At 44.1% G+C, this 19,826-nt stretch overlaps 1 protein-coding gene and 1 long non-coding RNA gene across 3 annotated transcripts; one reads left to right on the top strand and one right to left on the bottom strand.

Annotated features, from left to right (window-relative positions):
• Window positions 1–1,079: 1,079 nt before the first annotated feature.
• LOC150045696 (uncharacterized) lies at window positions 1,080–4,846 on the bottom strand. Its single transcript, XR_016532868.1, has 3 exons — window positions 4,647–4,846; window positions 4,254–4,482; window positions 1,080–1,425 (listed from the first exon to the last, which is right to left on the bottom strand). It is a non-coding gene; the product is annotated as an uncharacterized LOC150045696 (long non-coding RNA).
• On the top strand, window positions 2,009–13,889 carry LOC150045695 (uncharacterized). Of its 2 annotated transcripts, XM_090319827.1 has the most exons (4): window positions 4,727–4,808; window positions 11,798–12,000; window positions 13,248–13,488; window positions 13,648–13,889. In XM_090319827.1, exons 1-4 carry the CDS (start codon window positions 4,787–4,789, stop codon window positions 13,710–13,712), a joined length of 531 nt encoding a protein of 176 aa, XP_090175953.1. In that variant the 5' UTR covers window positions 4,727–4,786; the 3' UTR covers window positions 13,713–13,889. The 2 variants fall into 2 exon arrangements, 1 of the variants encoding a protein (XP_090175953.1); XR_016532867.1 differs by lacking the exons at window positions 4,727–4,808; window positions 11,798–12,000 and adding an exon at window positions 2,009–2,315.
• The last annotated feature ends 5,937 nt before the right edge of the window (window positions 13,890–19,826 follow it).

The following is a 19,826-nucleotide window of genomic DNA, read 5'->3' as shown; positions in this document are numbered from 1 at the left end:
TGGAGGGAAGAGGGATGAGTAACTCTATTTGAGAGGCCTTCTATGTCCTGTTTTACCTCCCTGAGAAATATTGGAATGAATGAAACATTTACCTGGGCAGGAACATTCAATACATCCAAGCTTTGTCTTCCTCTCCCCTAGAAATGTGTGTGTGTGTGTGTGTGTGTGTGTGTGTTGGGGGATAGCAGGCTGGAGAAGATTTGTAAGGATGATAGGAGACATTGTTAGCTAATTGCCAGAACATGGATTTCAGGGGTCAAAGGCATAGCCAACTGTAAGGGGGTTCAAGGATCCCAGGATCTTGGAAGGAGGACATAGATCCATGTGTATGCCCACTCTGGCTCCAGGAAGAGAGCAACCAGCCCCACACCAGTACTCTCAGGCACCCTTCCATCTGGAAGACAGAGCTGCATCTTCCAATAAAGCTCCATCTGCTCACCAGATGAGCAGTACCTGTAAAAACTTCCCATTCCCAGCCTTGTGGGGATAATGCCTCTTCCAGAACTTGCTGACAACAGGAAAAGGATCCCAGAACCGTCCTTCTCAAAGGGGTTTAGAAATCCTTGCTATGGTGCAGGAAACGGGAAAAAATCCAATGTGTTTCACAGACATCCCAGAAAAGACTGATGATGGTAAGAAAGAGGGCCAGTATGAACAAGCTGACCAATGAGGGAAGATTCCCAAAGAGGCCAGTGTGCATTGGTTGATAATAGTAATAAAGCCCCTGACATTTACCACAGGGCTCCAGCCAGGGATGGCTACGTTTCATTCCCATCCCCAATGGAATGTGGCTTATTCTTCTCATTTTACATACTCTGTCTCAGAGGATAGGTTTGCATCCATCACAGGTTTGTCTTGATACCTGCCCCTTCATGTCTGAGGGAAAGGAGCCATCTCCAAGCTTTTAAAGAAAAAGAGAGAAGGAACCGGTTTCAGGGACCAAGTGAATGCAAACTGTGATCCTGCCCTCTTGGAAACGAACTAAAAAGAAAAGGAAGGTTAAGAGCACCAAGTTTCTGCTAGCAACACCGAGTAGCTTTTATTTTTTTTTCTTCTAATTTTAAATAAACATGCCAAAGCCTAACTCTCCAAAAAAAAATGTGTGCCATGCCTTTGAAAATAGGCCTCTTGGAAAGCTATGTTCTTTCAGAGCTGCAATTGCTTCAAACATTTTCAGAGTTGCTCTTTGGCAACAGCCTTCAGGGCTTGCTGCACATTCCTTTGGAGAAAAAAATATCTTCCGTTGAGGCCAATCTTCCTTTCCATCCTCTGCAGGAGATCTGACTTTGGATGTGTTCCAGGAGTCAATTCAGATTTGGATGAGTCATCAGACTAGGGTATCTTATTTGGCGCTCCAGAAGAGGTGCAGGGAAGTGCCCAGTGCTAGTGTCCTTGGGGTTTCATGGAGAGATGAGCCTGGGAGCCCTGAGGCAACCAAAATAGAGAAGCCATTGCAGAGGGAGGCATGGAGGGGGAAGGCCTTGAGCAAGATCTAAGGGTTCTTCATAGGGAGAGACACGATCAAACTTAATCAGGGCCTAAGTGAAAACACACACGGTCCCATAAAGTGGCCTGGGAAAGATGCCACATTAATAAAAGGGAGAATGCGGAGGAATGTGTGAGGAGGGAGCTGTTAAGAAAATGCAAGTGCCTATAAACTCTGCTCAGCAGCCCCCACCCCAGCCCCAAGTCATGCCTCCAAACTTGTTTTTCATTAGGACTCAAGAAGAGCTTCAAGGAGTCAGCCTGTTGGTGGAAGGGACAGAGGATGAAGCTAGACACTGGGCTTGTGTTTGGCCTTTGTGGACCCACCATGCTCTTGTCCAGATACTTTCCTTCCACCTGTGACCAGGCTGCCTTTGAACAATGCTCCTCATAATTTAGGTCATCCTACTAGTATAGTTTGGGGTTTTTTTTTGGCAGGCCAGGATACTAAGGTGCAAGAGAAGAGGGTTAGAATAGATCTGGTTATAGGAAGATTATTTCCACTCTGAACCATTCTAAAACACTATTTTTTTTTAACAGTAAGAGCTATTTTCCCTCTTCATATCCCCAAATTGGTCTTGGGTGCCAGCCAGTATGTTGGCAGCTGGCCAAAGTTTTATCATATTTTATCATATTTTCAGGTCCCGTCAACAAAGGAAATGGGCTCCAACTGTAGCTAAAGTCTTTCACTCTCAGGTGGGACTTTCTGATTGTCAGGAGACAAGCCGCCACACCAGTTCAGAGGGAAGAAGGATGCCTGCTCTGTACACTGAAGGAATTCCAAGTATACGAAGTATGTTGGAGAGATATTAACAGAAGAAAATACAAAAGTAAGTATATTTGTCAAAACTGTCAGTAATAACTTAGTATTTAGGAATCTGAGGGGGAAAGAATAATTTGTAGTGTCACTCACCAATGCTTTAAGAAGCTGATAAAGTCTTAAAGCAGATATCTAAAGCCATAGAAAGCATTGGGTTTGCTGTGGAAACCACAGTATACAGATCAGCTTAGATGATCCTAAGTGCCATATTTGGTGATGGAGGGGACACCTGGGCTCAGGGGAGGAGCAAGGCATGCCCAAGTAGTCTGTACATGTGGTTTGAATGTGAAGAGGACAGTTGGTAGAAAACTCTCCATTCGGGATTGTGAACTATGGAAAGCGATGACTTGAGAGGTCATAAAATCACCCTCCCAAAGGTTTCTGAAAACGAAGGTCTGCTCCTATTTTTATGCCTGCTTCATGCTTGGAAGCAGAGCCCTGGAACCCTTTGGGTTCTTGGAATCATTTCCAGTCAGAGAAATCTGACTTCCTGGCTCTGAGATGATGGTGTCAGACTCTTCCATCTCCCTCTTCCCACCTGCTGGGGGCGCTCATTAGATGAAGAGCTGGGCTGAGTGTCTTAGGGATCTGTGCTGAAACACCGGAAGCAGCTGAGATGCCTCCAGTTAATACTGCAATCTGAATAACACCCCCCCCCCCAACACAAAGAAGGCTGAGTTGGGGACTTGACAGGATCTGCATTGTTAGGCTGGACAGCTGGGAGCAGCTGCAGGCACCCTCTCCCCCTCTCCCCTGGGTCTTCTTGAGCACTGGGGATTGACTAGCCTTCACACCAGGCTCTCGGTCTTCCTAAAGAGATCAGTGAAGTGGCTGGCTGTCTGGTGTGGTACTGGCATGGGCGATAATCATTGGTCAATGAGAAGCAAGGGAAATCTTATCAGAGGTCATAACGACATGTAGAAGGCTAGGAGGGGGGCAGGGAGAATAGTGAAGGAACCTGATGGGGTAGAGTTGGGAGTCAGAGTTTTCCTAATATCTTGGAACAGCTGGGTAAGTGCTCTCTACTGGAGCCCAAGCTTCAGATGGCATTGCGGTGCATTCAGCCAAACCATCCCCCAGTTGGTTTGGGAAATGATCCCCCCCCCCCCCCCCGCCAAGAGGCAACCTATATATTTTTAAATCATAATCTTAGAACAAAACCATCCAATTTATCAGCTTCACAATACAAGGCTCAGACAACTGAAGTGATTCAGTGTCACAGTTCTGATGCCAGATGCCAGTGGCTCACACTTGTAATCCTAACTACTCAGGAAGCTGAGATGGAAGGATTCTAGTTCAAAACCAGCTTAGGTAGAAAAGTCTGAGAGAAAGGAAGGGAGGAGGGAAGGGAGGAAAGGAGGGATGGACAGAGGGAGGGAGGGATGGAGGGAGAGAGAGAGAGGGATGGAGGGAGGGAGGGAGGGACTGAGGAAAGAAAGAAAGAAGGAAAGAAAGGAAGAAGGAAGGAAGGAAGCAGGAAATGGAGCTGAGAATCTAGTGGTAGAGTGTCAGCCTTCTACACACACACACACACAGAGTCACTTGCACACAGTCACACACCCCCATTAAAGGCAGAGTAAGAGCTTAAAACCCAGGTCTCTAGCCTGGAAAGCTGCATTAATACTCATGAAGCCACTCAATCAAAACAACTGAGAAGACAGGATCAGCAATGGGATAAAATAGTGTGCACATTTCAGCATGAACTGATCAACATGCACATGAGATGTGAAATTAGAGGTAAATAAGCATTACACACTTGAGCAAGTGTGATGGTAGGGACTGGAGATGAAGCTGTAGTGGAAATAGTAGAGGGCTCAGTTGATCTCAGCTTAAGTTCCAGTTCTACCAATTGCTCACTAACTACTGTCTCAGAGTCACAATTTATTCATTGTTAAATGGAGCTAGAAATATTATAGGGGAAATAGAATACGTACGCAAAGATACTCACCAGGAGTATCACGGGATACAGGTTGTTGAATTTGGGAGCTGGAATGCATGAGAACTGAGATTCTCCTGGGAATTCTAATGATTGACAAGAGCTTCTACTCCATCTTTGATATATTCGGATTTGGTCATAGGAGTGGAATTAAGCAGAGTGAAATCCAAGGCCCATATGGAAACCCAGCCAGGATTCTAGCTTCTGCCCCAAGAGTCTTGGCCTTCTCTGGAAGATTGTCCTATGCAGAAATGAAGCCTAGTTGTTATCTGTTATCCAGAATAGGAGCCTCATTGCTATTTTGGGAGAGGGGAGAGTAGGGATCTAAGGAAAGGGGACAGCCAGCGGTGACATCTACATCCTTCAGCCAAAGCCACTTGAATCCAAAGAGACCAATGGACTTACAGCATCTTCTCTCCACAGGGTCGATGATGCTGCCTTCCTGACTCTTGGCAGTAGATTTGAGTGGGCAAGGGTGACTCAGGCACGGGTCTAGAAGCTGCAGTGTGGATGTGGGGGTACCGAGAAGGGGGAGGCTTTGCAGAATGCAGCAGTGGATTTTCATAGGTAAGAGGCCTGCTGTGCAGGCTGAGGTCATTCCTGGCAGAGCTCTGCACTCAGTACAGACGCCTGCAGGTCTGTTTTAATATCTGCAGCAACCACATTCCTGAGCAGGGTGGGTAAGAGCCTTTCTGAACAAGACTGCTTTCCATCAGAAATGACTCCAATTCACCCAGATCAGGTATTTGAAGAGAGAACTAGATCTTTTTTTTTTTAAGGAGAAAAATTAAAAATTCAAAGAACAACTAAATGCAGGAATGTAGTATGCAGGAATGGAGAGAGAGAGAGAGAGAGAAGAGAGAGAGAGAGAGAGAGAGAGAGAGAGAGAGAGAGAGAGAGAGAGAGAGAGAGAGAGAGAGAGAGAGAGAGAGAGAGAGAGACAGGAGCTAAGACCTAGGGTTGTAATGAGGGAAAGAATGGCATAGATAATGCAAGCAATGGGTAGTGAAGCCTTTACTCTCAATCTATTTATTTAGATCTTTCTTAACCACTGGTGCATTTTTTTCTCTTTGTTTCTCTTTGTTTTCCTTCCTCTCTCCTTCCTTCCCTCCTTCTCTCCCTCCCCCACCCCCCTCTCTCTTTCTTATTGCTGGTCCCAAAGCTTGAACTCAAGGTCTGGATGCTGTCCTTGAGTCTTTTTGTTCAAGGCTAGAACTCTACCACTGGAGACACTGCCATTCCTCCAGCTTTTCTGGTGATTAATTGGAGATAAGATTTCATAGGCTTTCTTGCCCAGCATGGCTTTGAACCATGATCCTCAGAGCTCAGTCTCCTGTGTAGCTAGGATTCCAGATGTGAGCCACCAGCGCCCCTCTGAGTTTTTCTGTTACTGTCATTCGCCAAGTTCTATCCTCGGTTTTGCAAAAATAAAGAAAACAACAATACAATTATTATTTTTTAAAGTAAGTTTCAGGTTTCAGCTATATTCAGAAGGAAGAAGGGATTCCACAGGGAGTAAGTGCCAAGAGATAAGAGGAATCTTAGAGTCAACCTGCTCCAAGAGCCGGCAGGAGACTCCACCAGCCATAAAGACAGTTAAGGGAAAACAATCTAACAGTAATAACAGTACCGTAATAGCAATAGAAAATCAGATTTCCAGAGGAATCAACACTGAACCATCTCCTCGAATGCCAGTTCAAAGGCTTTACCTTCTGCTTTCATTGTAGGACTCCTGGATAAATGGCCCTGCCACGTGGAAGGCGTGGGCCCTCTGTTTGGGGGACTTGGGGAGGCTTCTCAGAGGAGGTGAGGTGAGAGGACTCTGTAGGTAGCCCAGCATGACACAAGAGGGGTTTCAGGGAATGGGAGAGGCACAATCCTTTGCTCTGGAGGAACCCTTGAGGCTCACATGGGTACCTGAACCCAAGGGGCAGGCTTGGACACTTGTTCAGGAGCAGCAACAAGTGTAAAGGGAACAGATGTTTGCAAGGGCTGTGGAGAGCTGGGGAAGCCAGTGGCTGTTTAGATTAGTTTTCTAATTGGCTGAGTGCTAGCAAAGCCTCTTGTGTATACAATGAGAATAGTTAATCTTGTCTATTTGTATATCCACTCATGTTCTGTCACTCCCTGATCTCAGCTGTCTGCCTCTTACTGTGGGTTCCAGCCAAGGGAGAATATAAATCTATGCAATTCTCTCTTCATGTATCTCCTGACACAAGGGCCCGATGAGGAGCACCCGAGCACCCGGAGGACGAGGGTGATTGGGATGCCCCCATTCTTACGCTCATCTCTTCTCCTCTGTCTGGCTGTATCAGCTCCTCCACTCCTCATCCCCAATCAGCATCCCTTGCTGCCATACCAGTTCCCCAACACAGCCAGCATCCTAACCTGTACAGTTGTCCACAGTGGCTTTACATACATCATTTCACAGCTTTAGGATAAACAAACATCTAGACTTTATTTATCCCAAAGGAGAAATGCAAGAGAGAGACTAAATAACTTGCCCAGTGTCATGTGTCCTTCATCAGCTAGTAGACAAGTGGCTGAGCCAAGATGTCAACTAGGCCTTAGTTCTCTCACTCCAGGCCACCTACCCATCCACCAAGCTCATCTAGTGATACCTCACAGAGAGTCCGTTCTTCCCCACTTCTCAGCCAATAGCTAGACTTGGCAATACACACCTGCCATCCCCGCTATAGTAGGAAAATCAGGAGGGTTGAAATCCAAGCATGTACCTGAACAGCAAGTCACACTGTGCCATGCAAAAGGACTGGAGTCATGGCTCAGCAGTAGAGTGTCTGCCTGGTGAGTATGATTATCTGAGTTAAAACCCCAGTACTTCCCCCCCCCAAAAAGAGGAAACTGTACCTAAAGCTTAAGGCCTAGGGCTAGGTTGTAGCTTTAAAAAAAATTAGATACCTACCTAACATATGCAAGACTCTATTCTTGTTTTATGACAGGATCCCAATACACAGTTCAGGTTAAGCCTGGACTTGAGATCCTCTAAAATCTTAGTTCCTGAAATTCTGGGATTATAGAAACAGGGAAATCTTGGGGGTCTGCTACGAAAAGAACAAATAGAAAAAGGGAAAACCTTTAAGATTTACACTCAGACTGTATAACTGTATGCATCTAAGCCTTTATCTGTGATTTCTGATACCTCCAGGTATTTTTTTGAACATTTGTTTTTGCCAAGAGGGATCCAACAAAAACCACCGATTGCTTCTCTAAGGTGGGGTTTGTGGCAAGAGGAAGGGAAGAAAAAGGCCCGGCTGTGAGGAGCCGCCCATGTTTGGAGGAGGGAGTCTGATGTTAAAATCTCTTGTACAGCCCACTCTGCCTTGCAAAAGTGGGTGGCTGGCACGAGGGTTACATTTTTGGGGGCCTAGGTTGCAGCTTCTTATCTCAAGGAGCGTAGATTTACTTTCCTCTATCTTATCTCACTCAACCCAAGGCCTGGGTGATGGATTTCACCTTCGGCATTTGCAAAGGGAGCTACTCCTTGCCAAGTACACTCCCCCACAGAGACAGGGAGAAGGAGACAGCTCCAAGCTGGCTCTCCGGTCCAGCCTTCACTTCCTGCTTTCCCCAGCTCAGGTGGAGAGATGGAGGTTACAAACAGAAGAGCCTGAGATGGAATGCTGCTACTTAGCAAAAAGAAATAAAATGGTTCATTTCCCCCAAATTTGATGAAGGCCAGACCCTAGTGGAGATGTACCAGCAATAAGAAAAGAAAACAAATAATAATATCTGTTCCTATTTGTTGTGTTCTTTCATACATCCTTTCCGATTTCATCTTCACAACCAAAAGGGAGTAGCTTTAGTTGTTCCCTTTTGATAGTGAAAGCAATGGAGGCCCTAGCTGGACACAGGTGACTCACTCCTGTTATTCTAGCTACCGCCGAGGCTGAGATCTAGAGGAGCAGGGTCTGAGGATTGCCCAGGCAAAAGTCTATGAGACTATGTGTCTTCAAGTAGTAGCAAAAAGCTGGAGGCATGGCTTAAGTGGTAGAGCACCAGCCATGAGTCAGCAAGCCAAGAGAGATTGCTGAGGCCCTGAGTTCAAGCCCTGGTACAAGAGAGAGGTTGGGGGTAGAGATGGAGGAAAGAAGGAAGACAAAGAAGGAAAGAAGAGAGGAGGAAGGGAAGGAGGGAGAGAAGGAAGTGGTACGTAGTATGTCTTTATTTTTTCTCTTGCCTTTTTGAATAGGGGTTATGCCCTCATTATGTTGTCCAGATTGGTCCTGAACCCTTTCTCTCCTGCCTCCACCTTCCTAATGTTGGATTACAGGCATGCACCATCACACTTGATGTCAGCATGTCTTCTGCATGTTAAATCCCATCCATCTTTCACGGCTCATTATGGAAGAATTTTATCTTTGGGAGCTCCATCTCCTCCACGGCTTTTCATTTTTCCTTCTTCAAAACCAAGCATAGCTTAGAGCAATCCTTGTGCCAGAAAAGACTCCAAGAGAGGAATCTGAGCCAGCAGGAAGGGATGCCAGTCCTGTCGCGCCGAGGACTAGGGGCCTAGTTTAAACAGATTCGAGGAGGAAAGTCACACAGAGAAGGGTTCAAGGGGCAAATCTCTGTCTGAAGGTCCTCACCAATGACAGTCTCGCAATAAACAAGTATTAAAGCCTTCCATATGGGTCACGCCATGAAGGATACGTCATGTGAAACCTGCGTTGAAGAGAAAAGAAGGCATTGACATTTATAGAGGTTTCCTGTGTCTCAAGAAGAGGCAGGAAATGCATTGATTTTTATATGGTGTTTTAATAACAATCTTATAGCTGGGTTCCACTCTCTTTATTTCAAAAGTGGAGACTCAGAAAGATGAGACTATTTGCCTTTGGTCTCATTGCTGGCAAGTTGTAAAACTATAACTCAAATCCATGTCCTCTGGTTCTACATCTGTTAGTAAACTAGAAACTTCTCTTTCACGTTACGTTAGTCAGCTTTTCGTCACGGTGACAAATGTGGTAGAAAAACAACTGAAAGGGGTAGGTTATTTTTTTTGGCTCACGATCTCAAACCAAGGTCAACTGGGTCCATTGCTTCAGGCCAGAGGCAAATTGGAGTATGGTGGTACATGTGGCTGGAGCTGCTTGCTTCACAGTGGTCACGAAGCAGAGGGAGGAGGAGGGACAGGGAATAGTTTACATCCTTCCAGGTCATGGTTCTATTGACCTTACCTGCCCCCCACTTCTCACACCTCCCAGTCATGCCGTCAAACTATGAATCAGGGTTGAGAAAGACGGAGAAGGCTGATAGAAGAGATGACGTTAATCAAGATGTGTTGTACTTGTAATCTTGTAGAATTATACTTGTGCAATTAAAACTCTCTTTTCCACTACTTAAAAATAAATAAATAGGGCTGGGAGTTTGACTTAGTGGTAGAGTGCTTGCCTAGCATTCATGAAGACCAGGGTTCGATTCCTCAGTACCACATACATAGGAAAAGCTGAAAGTGGTGCTGTGGCTCAAGTGGTAGAGTGCTAGCCTTGAGAAAGCCCAAGGATAGTCAGTGCCCAGGTGCTGAGTTCAAGTCCCAATGCTGGCACATGAACAAAAAGTGCTAGCTTTGAGCAAAAACAAAACAAAACAACAACAACAACAACAACAACAAAAACCTAAGGAAGTGAGTAAGGCCCAGTAGAGGCACAAAAATATAAAAAATAAAGATGTGTGTATGGGGGGGGAGGGAGATTAATCAGAGGATTAATCCATAGATTAAGCCAGAACAATTTTGGGTCCATTTACATCCTCAGAGTCCATTGACTAAGACCCCAGTAGATGAGAATGTAAGGGGTATTTTCTCTTTAAACCATAACTCACAGGTGAGAGATTTCCCTTCAAGAATGTAGTTTCTTTTGTTTTTATAGACTGTAGCTCAGTTTTGTAACTTCTCCTAACTAACCCACCCTGCATAGCTCCTGAGCATTTGGTGTTTTTATCTATGCTGAATAGGTATACTTAGTCAAGGAAGAACTCTGGAAGTTTCCTTGGTGACTCTGTGTAGAACTTTAAATGATGCTTGTGCTTTATTCACCTTTGAGTTCCTGAAACTTAACACATTGCCTGACAAATAGCAGGGCCTCGATAAGTATAAACTATGCACTTGAACTAAGGAGACCTTAAGATTAAGATGTAGGAACTTCAGAGCCATAGAAGCTAGGCATACATACTGGCTGAAAATATGAAGGTGGTCATTATGTATGACCGCCCTTTTTGTTTGTTTGTTGGTTGGTTTTGTTTTTTGCCAGTTTGTGGGGCTTGAGCTCAGGGCCTGAGCACTGTCCTTGGACTTTTTTCTCAAGGCTAGTGCTCTACCACTTGAGCCACAGCACCACTTTCAGCTTTTTTCTATGTATGTTGTACTGTGGAATAGAACCCGGGTCTTCGTGCATGCTAGGCAAGCACTCTACCACTAGGCCAAACTCCTGGTCCCGACTACCCCTTTTTTAAGAATGAAGGAAATTGGGAAATTAGCAATTGGAGATAGCTATTCAGAAAGAGTGTGTGTGTGTGTGTGTGTGTGTGTGTGTTTGTGTATGTGTGTGTGTGTGTATGTGTGTGTGTGTGTGTGTGTCCATGTATCCTAGGATTCAGGACAGCTGGGTTCCAGTCTCAGCTATGTCAGTGAGGGATCTTGGACAAGCAATTGTCTTGTTGAGAGTCAAGTGAAGAATTAGACCCTCATTCTAACAGTCTCTTCGATGCCAACATATTACAATTTTAGCCTTGGACTAGGTTCATGGGAAGAAGATAGATTGTCTCTGCTTTTCTTTTAATTAATTTTTAATTAACAAGTAAAAATTGCCCGTAATTGTATTGTATGGCATGATGTTTGATATATATATATATATATATATATATATATATGTAAATATATTGTTTCCACTGTGGAATAGCTAAATGAAATGAATTATTTATTCATTGATTTTTGTTGCCTGTACTAGGGTTTAGACTCAGGGTTTGGGCACTGTTCCTTAGCTATTTCACTCAAGCCTGGTGTTCTACCACTTGAGCCACAGCTCCATTTCTGGCGCTTTTTTTTTGCCAGTCCTAGGGCTTGAACTCAGAGCCTGAGCTCTGTCGTTGGGCTTTCTGTAGGATGAAGCACTACACTTGAGCCACAGCACCACTTCTGGCTTTTTCTATGTATGTGGTACCGAGGAATCGAACCCGGGTTTTCATGCATACTAGGCAAGCACTCTACCACTAGGCCAAACTCCCCGCCCTCATTTTGGCTTTTTTTTTTCTACCAGTCTCAAAGACTTTTCTTTCCTGGGCTGGCTTTGAACTGGAATCTTCATATATTATCAGTCTGGTGAATAAGTAGGATCACAGACATGAGCCACTGGCTACTGAGCTGCAATTTTCAAGTATGTGACATGTTGTTAAATTGTGGCCACCATACCAGATATAACAGAGCTGTCTAGCAACATTTTGTGGCCATTCAACTCCCAGCCTTTGTTAATCTCCATATTACTCTCTGTTCCATTGAGTTTGGCATTAAAAAAATAATAATTCTGGCCAGATATTCTTTGCAGGGGGTCATTGCGGTTTACTGCTTCAACAGAAGCAGGTGCTTGAACAGAACCCAGTGCTCGACTCCCATCCCAGCTGCCCACTCAGAGTCACCAACCTCCCACCACCTCTCCACTGCGTCCTTGGACTGACCTTGAGACTCCACCACCACTTGAGAACCCTGCAGTCCTGCATCTCTCCTGGGAACACTGCATCCCCCTTGCAGGTACGCCAAAACTACCACCAGGACTCGGAGACCACCAGATCAACCTGGAGCTCTATGCCTCCTAGGTCTACCTGTCCAGGTCTTACTACTCTGATTAAGATGATGTGGCTTTGAAGAACTCTGCCAAATATTTTCTTCACCAGTCTCACGAGGAGAGAGACCATGTAGAGAAACTGGTGAAGCTGCAGAATCAGTGCAGTGGCCACATCTTCTGAAAGGATATCAAGAAATTAGACTGCGATGACTGGGAAAGCAGGCTGAATGCAATGGAGTGTGCATTGCCCTTGGAAAAAAAGTGTGAATCAGTCACCTACTGGAATTGCACAAACTGGCCATTGGAGAAAAAAAATGACCTCCACTTGTGTGACTTCATTGAGACTCATTATTTGAATGAGCAGGTGAAATCCATCAAAGAATTGAGTGACCACGTCACCAACTTGCACAAGATGGCAGGCCTTGAATCTGGCATGGCAGAGTATCTCTTTGACAAGCACACTCTGGAGACACTGATGAGAGCTAAGTCTTAGGTTGATTCCTCAGAGCCACATGACTTCTAGTCACCGAGGCAGTGCATGCGTGTTGGTGTTACCATTACCTTTTCTATAAGTTGTACCAGAACATCTTAAGTTCTTTTAACTTGTACCATTCCTTCAAGTAATGAAATTTGATGCCTTGGAAAAAAATCCACATATAAGGGAGATCATGTAATAGTTATCTTTCTGTCCCTGGATTATTTCATTCAACATAATGGTGTCCAGCTCATCCAAGAATGTTGTCTTTTTATTTTTTTAAAAAAGGATATGAATTTTGGCTCCCACTAGGATGAGTAAAAGCCAGGGATGGGATAAAGAGATAGTATTGACTGGATTGTTTCTAGCCCAGGGGACTGGCTGAGTCTAAAGTGGACATGGTTGTTCATTTCCAAATCAGAGTCTGCTGGAGACAGGCTGAGTCTACAGAAGAAGAACCAGGGCAGGAAAATCATACCTCTTGTGGCTCTTCTCAGCCCCGCAGTGTCCTGGCTGTCTCCCACTTAGGTTTAATTTGCACTGTTAATCTGTTATGTCTTTCTTGGTAATTTAGCACTTTCAGACAGTTATGGTTAGATTCTGTTTATTTTGCTAAACCTCACCAAAAAAACCCCAACCCACCATAATCCAGCAAAAGAGTGAGCAGAGTGGGAAGGGGGAGTGGGGGGTTTTCTAGAAATATAAACTCAACATTCAAATGTTCTTCCCCATCTGCAGGACAGCTGTTACAGCACCGTGCCCATGCATCCAAAAGCTCCGGCATTCCATCTCCAGGCTCTTTTTGTTGGCTCCCCTCCTGCCGCCATTCCTCTGAGAGAATGTGGCCTTGAGATCAAGGCACGGAGAGCTGCCAGCTTACTGCCACCTGACACGAAGCCTCATTGCCCGTGCCTATTCTCTCCCTTCTCTTTTCTCACTATGGGATCCAGATGTGGGTCATTTTTCCCTTTTATCCAAGGTAAGAGCATGAGAGTATGGGCTGGAGAAGAGATCATTAGATGGGACTAGGAGAGGGGGACGGGAGGTATGAGTGGAATCTCAATGAGTCCTCCAATGACCTAAGTTTTGCCCAATTCTTTGGGTCCCTTGGTAGTCTTCTTTTCTTTTTCTTCTTCAGCTGCTCAATTGCCAAGCTCACAAGAGAGTAGCAGAAGAAAACTGATGTCAAAATATGTTTGCTGAATGAATGAATGTAGCTTAAAGAACTGCCCTATGTTTGAACAAGACACAAGAAGAGAAAGTCAATGCCTTCCAGTTCACCAAATGTTCTTGTATCCCTTGAAAAGAAAGATGAATATGGAAGAAACAGAATATGGATGAGTTTAAACTGAGATATGAAAGAACTAGAACTAGATAAATAAGACCAGAAAAATAAAAGGTTCTCCATCATCTAATCTAGCCCTTTAAATATTTCCGTGGAAGAATCAGATCTGTGAGGAGTTAGAGACTCCCTATCATTCCAGATACAGCATGAAGGGCATAAAAAGCTGGGTCTCTTGATTATTTTGTCCTTCACAAAATGTTCTCCACGTTCACCTTAGACCCATGTATTCATTCCAGAGAAGCACCTGTTACCTAATCTGTGGATCCTCTTTTGGTGGGGTTCTTAAGACTGAGCTGAAATGATCTGAATTTACACTCACTATATTTAGATTCTTTTTTGACATTCTCCTCACTTACACCGAAAGAGTGCATAAAGAGAGCAGAGCAAACTCTTGCTCTGTGACAAGTTTAGCTTGGGTTATCCAGGTGCCAAAGTCCTGCCTCCTAGGTACACAGTCTGGTGATCTGCAGCCTTGGGGATTTACGCAGCCTTGAGAGAGGTTTTCAGAACGAATGTGATGATCTAGGGATTGGAACGCAAACACCCATTATTACCCCTTCATAACAACTTGTGTGTCCCACATGGGATCTACCAGTCCCAGTCTAGGATTTTGTAACCAACTACAGAGTTAGAAGAAAAATATAATCCACATGTATCTGAGTCATTGATCTCTAAATTATTTTAAAGTTTGATTCTGGGAATGATTTGATACATACTCTGTTTTTAAAGAAAAACTTACTGTTTTGGATCAGTAAGTTGGCCAAGATATGAGGGGAGGGGAGGAGCTTCAAGCAGAGAAATGAACTACAGGCTCTTCCTTAGGCCTAGCTTCGGGTAGTAGTACAGCAGGGCAGAAAGCATGTCAATACTCAGAAATACAGCTCACATTGACCTGCCCCCACCCCCAGCCACTTCTTCTAATTCTCCTTCTGAGATACAGAGCCCTGCTGAAGAAAATAACCTCATCCAGAACCTGGTGACATCACAGACTTAGGACATCTGATCTTTGTTGCCCCTTGAAGAAGGTACAATGATTCTAGCATGTGATTTCTACCTGTCATCCAAGGCTATTCCAGGCCTTTGTACTTTCCTCATGACCACGAACTTTTTTTTTTTTTCCTTAAAGCAACCAAGAATGTCCTTGATTTCCAATGCTGAATTGGCCAGGCCCTTGAGTTATTATTCAACTTTTCCATTCCACAGTTCTATTCAAGCCTTCCCCATACTAAAAAGCAAACAGAACACCTTTCTCCCATCTGAAGTCTCTCTTTAGTTATAACTGTGTTTTCTTCCTTCATCTGGCATTCCCTAATTCATCATGGTCTGGCATGCACCATCAATAGCGAAGTGTCACTTCATGGAGTTACCAAGTACCATCTGTAGTCACTTTGCAGTTTGTTTCTTGATTTGTCCATGGCATTTGAACTCATTGGCTTTCCCCACTACCTTCACATTCTTTGCTCCTTTATTCTGGGTGATGCTGCTAGACTGTTCTCTCCCAAGTCACCTCTTCACACTTTGGGAGAGTTTTCTTATGGCCTACTTCCAGAGGTCCAGGTGGTTATCTATGACCATCCAATGTTATCTTCTCTTCTCAATCTACACACTGCCTGCCATCTCTATCTTAGCTACATTCTCATGTCCACAGTCACAGATCTGCATGTTAGCCAACATCTCTTTTCTCAATGTTACCTCAAGTTGTCTTAGGAGATCAAAATAAGACTTATGAACAGGATCCCATTTACCGTTTACCCTTTGAATGGCATAACATGTGCATATGTAGTTCTATATACCTCATATATGAAAACTTGGTTTTGAAGAAGGGAGTCAGCATTTCCAGGGCCTTGACTTTCAATCACCAAGGTTTTTTTTTATTGTAATGTATAGAGGAGTTACAGTTATATTCGCCAGATAGTAGATGCATTACTTCTCACACATTGATACCCCTTCTCATGTTTTTGTCCCCATTTCCCTCCTCCCACCCCCTCCCAATCATCTTGTTTTTCTCCCTTCTCTTTCCTATTTCAAATGAAGGTTTTGCTTTTGTTTTGTTTTTTTTTCCCCCAATTTTCCTGTCTGTTCTGCCCAAGTCCTATTCCCACTCCTCTTTCCTTCCTTGGGAAATCTCATATCCTGCCAATGCTACAGTCTCTTGACTAATTTCCCTTCAATACTGTAGTCCCAGGATAAAACTGAAAGCCTGGAAGATCAATGGAGAGTTGTTGATGTGAGTCCACGTGGAAAAACTAAAGAAGCTGGAGTCTGATGTCTACAGGTGAGGGCAACAGCAATAGGGATGCCTGTTCAAGAACTGAAATGTATGCTATGGTGGACTTTCTTCTGCTGCTTTGTTCCAATGCAGGCCCTTGGCCTAATGGCAATTCCCACCCCCCACCCCACCATATTCCATGGGTCTTCTCTGCTCGCTCTCCACATGCTCATCATTTTTGGAAACACCCTCACAGGCACACCCAGAAATGTGCTTTACTAATTTCCTAGGTGTCTCTTGATCCAATCAAGTTGACGGTTGATCATTAAGCCATCTGTCAGGCACGCTTTCATTCCTTTAGGAAGCTGCTCTTTATGGGATAGCACTAATTCAATGATTTAACTCTCAGAGCCCGACGGATTTTTCATGGCTCTGTGTCTTTTGCCCTTACTAATTCCCCTGCCTATACTTCCTTTTCTTGACTCAACTACCAGAAACAACAACACTGACAACAATAAGCCTATTCAATCCTTCTAGAATCAACTCTGGAGAACTTTTCCCTGATTTCTTTTTCCCTGAAAGTGCTCTTTCTTTCACTTCATGTTACCACATTTAATATCTGCTTTCACAACAATGGCCCTAAGTTACTATGATTGCTCATTTGAAAGAAAGCCCTCTGCCTACCCCTTGAGTCTAAACTCCTTGATGGCAGTGCCCATATCTTTCATCTTTGTATCACAGACATAAAGTAGAGGGTGTGGCCTAGAATTGACACCCAATGAATGTTTAATAGGTAGTATGCCTAGTTCTTATCACATACTTTGCATAAATTCAGGCTGTTCACCTTGATACCATTTATTTCCAACCAAAATTACATGGTGAGGTAAGTACTATTATTCCTTTTTAAAAGATGAGAAAACTAAGATGCACTGAGGCTTCAGTAAACTATCTCAAGCAAGCAAATAGCACAGAAGTGATGCTGCTCTTAGTTGAGTTTTGCATGTAGCCATTTCCACTCTTAAAGATTGAGCAGAGTGGGTTCTGGGTGGAGCCCTGCCCTGGGGCCTCTATCCATTCTCAGACCTGGAGGCCGAATTTGGCAAAGCACAAGCATTCTAATTCAGACCAGGCTTTGATCCTGTATCAAAATCTTTTTTTTTTTCTTTTTTCTGCTGGGGTCCCACTGTGGCTGTCTAGATCTTTCCTAGATCTGAAGCCTGGTCTCCTGGTTTCCTGGCCATGAATTCTGCTTGAGTGTTTCCTGACCATGCAGACTGCCAATCAACAACATTCCAGAATACTTGATTTCTCACGCTTGGCCAGCAATAGTCAGGCTTGAGCCTTCAGCCCTGGGGAACAGGCTTGGTCCACACCCTGAGCTCTGAGTCAGTTGCTTCTTCTGCCATTCCAGTGTTCTCAGAATTCTGGTCTCCTAATGCTGGGTCCTCCTTGGTCTTGTTCTGAGCTTGCTTGCCCTGAATGCAATCCTTGCCGTCTGCTCACACTGACAGCAGCTTAGGGGACTAGACAGCCAGAGAAGAAATGAGATATGCTTAGAGAAGGCTCATGTCTGTTAGGAAGGACACAATGGAGCTGATACGAGCAGGTCTATCTCCCCAGGGGTCTCACGCCTCATATCTGTCCAGTGAGAGATATACCCCTGTCTCTATCTCTGCAGTGCCAGGCCTGCTAGGATTGTGCTTTGCTTGGCACTGCTATCTCATCACAACAAAGTTAGGATGAGGATTGTGTATTCAGCTCCTTTCCTTCCCTCTCTCCTCCCCCCTTCCTCCTTCTCTCGCCTTCTGTCATTCGGTAGCTCAAGCTGCCTTCAGACTTGCAATTCTCCTACCTCCACCTCCCAAGTACTGGAATTACAGATGTGCATACTCACACCCAATTCTATATTTAGCTTTTATTGCTATATTAGTGATCACTGGACCTAATTAGAAATAATAGTCCCTGCTCTTGTTCACAAGGGTCATGTCCACAGATTCATCCAGACTTGGATGGGAAATATTCAGGAAAAAGTTGTATCCATACTGAAAATGCACAGATATTTTTCTTGTCACAATTCCCTGAGCAATGGGAGATATGCCATATACATATATATATATATGGCATTTACATTTTATTACATATTCTATAGACTCTAGAGATGAAATGAGGATTTAAGTATCTGACTGTTTTAGATATTTGTAGAAATGGGGGGAGAGGTCCTCAAATCAGTCTCGTCACTATTGAGGAATGATTATATTTTGTTATCAATATATACTCATCAATGAATAAAACAGACTTTAGAAAATCCATGAAGGCCATCTGGACAATAAAACTATTTTAAATTAAAAAATACCTCAATTTTTGCACATTGCTTGTAAATATAATGAACTTTCATTAGGACTCAGAAAATATGTTTTCCCTTCCTGTAATAAAAGAGGCTGATAATTCACACCATATCTACCAATCACCATGAGGTCAAGAGTGCCAGGGATAGAGACTGTAATAAAAGGTACTTTACTAATGGCTTTAGCAAGCCCAGAAGATGGGAATTATCTCCATTTTTTGAGAGTTTGATGAAGTTAGGTAAATTGCCAGCTAATTTCAGAAAGATAGAGATCTGAAATCAGAAATGAATGATACTAAAGCTATGTGTTACTTTTCCCCATGCCAACATCTCTGGGTTTGCAGACATCTGTAGTTTTTCTGGGCTTCAGTACTGCCAAGCTCTCTCTTTGCTCCCATCTTAGTAGCCCTGGGCTCAACCTCTAAGCCTTTTGGCCTACAGATTTTGCCTTTCTTATTGCCCATTTATTTCAATGGAGGCCCCCAGTAGCCATCATTCCTATCTGATTTGATGGGAGGTAGCTCAAGGGTCACTGGAAGCCACCCTTTCTGAGAGGAAGACAAAGAAAGCTAAGGCCCGTTGGGGCCCTGTTAAACATGCCACCAGAACTAAGTAGGAGACCTTGCTATCTGAGTGTCATCCCTGGAGAATCCACAACTTGTCCCCTTTAAGCTACTTAAAGCACACACACACACCCAAAACAAACCAAAGAACAACCACCAGAAAATCAACCATGTAGAGACAATACCGTAAAAATCAGAAGTAGGAGACACTGGTGGCTCATGTTTGTAATTCAAATTACTTAGGAGGCTGAGACCTGACGATCGAGGTTCAAAGACAACCAGAGCATGAAAGTCGGGGAGACTTTTATCTCCAATTAACCACCAGAAAACTGGAGGTGGCGTTGTGGCTCAGTTGGCTGAGTGCTAGCCTTGAGCTGAAGAGCTCAAGACCAGAGTCCAGGCCCAGAGTTCAAGCCCCATGACAATAAATAAATGAACCAGTAGAAATGAGAAGTGGCTTTTTGTGGGAAGATGGACAGTTTTCTGATCCAAGCTCCATTTAGTTTTGGGCAAGTCATTTTGCCTTCCCAGGGTTTCTCCTGGCTGAACTAGTTACTGGGTCTTCTCAAAAGTTCCCTTATTTCTTCAGTGATCTCATTCTAGTAGTCCCTCAGGCTGATTGCTTCTTAAAGAGAAAAGTCATCTGACAGGGCTGTGCGCAAGATCCTGGTCTACATCTGGGATGCCTAGCACTATTCTAGTACTCTGGTAGAAGTGTGTGTGTGTATGGGGGGGTGGTCTAAGACACATTTGTGAGTGTAGCTTGTTTGGTTGAGATTTGGGCTGGTGGAGACTATGTAAAAGGCAGGAGAGTAGCCCTTAGTTCTAGGAAAGAACCTAAGTGAGCGTGTGTGTG

Source organism: Megascapheus bottae, chromosome 27 (assembly GCF_031878675.1).
Source record: "Megascapheus bottae isolate mThoBot1 chromosome 27, mThoBot2.hap1, whole genome shotgun sequence".
Taxonomy (NCBI): Eukaryota; Metazoa; Chordata; class Mammalia; order Rodentia; family Geomyidae; genus Megascapheus; species Megascapheus bottae.
This window is presented reverse-complemented; position numbering and strand designations above follow the sequence as displayed.

Excerpts from the sequence above, each read along its gene's own strand:
- LOC150045695 (XM_090319827.1), top strand. The coding sequence starts at position 4,787 with ATGCAGCAGTGGATTTTCATAG. Across the intron at positions 4,809-11,797 it reads GCAGCAGTGGATTTTCATAG|GGGGTCATTGCGGTTTACTG; the intron begins GTAAGAGGCCTG and ends TATTCTTTGCAG. Across the intron at positions 12,001-13,247 it reads ACACTGCATCCCCCTTGCAG|GACAGCTGTTACAGCACCGT; the intron begins GTACGCCAAAAC and ends CCCCATCTGCAG.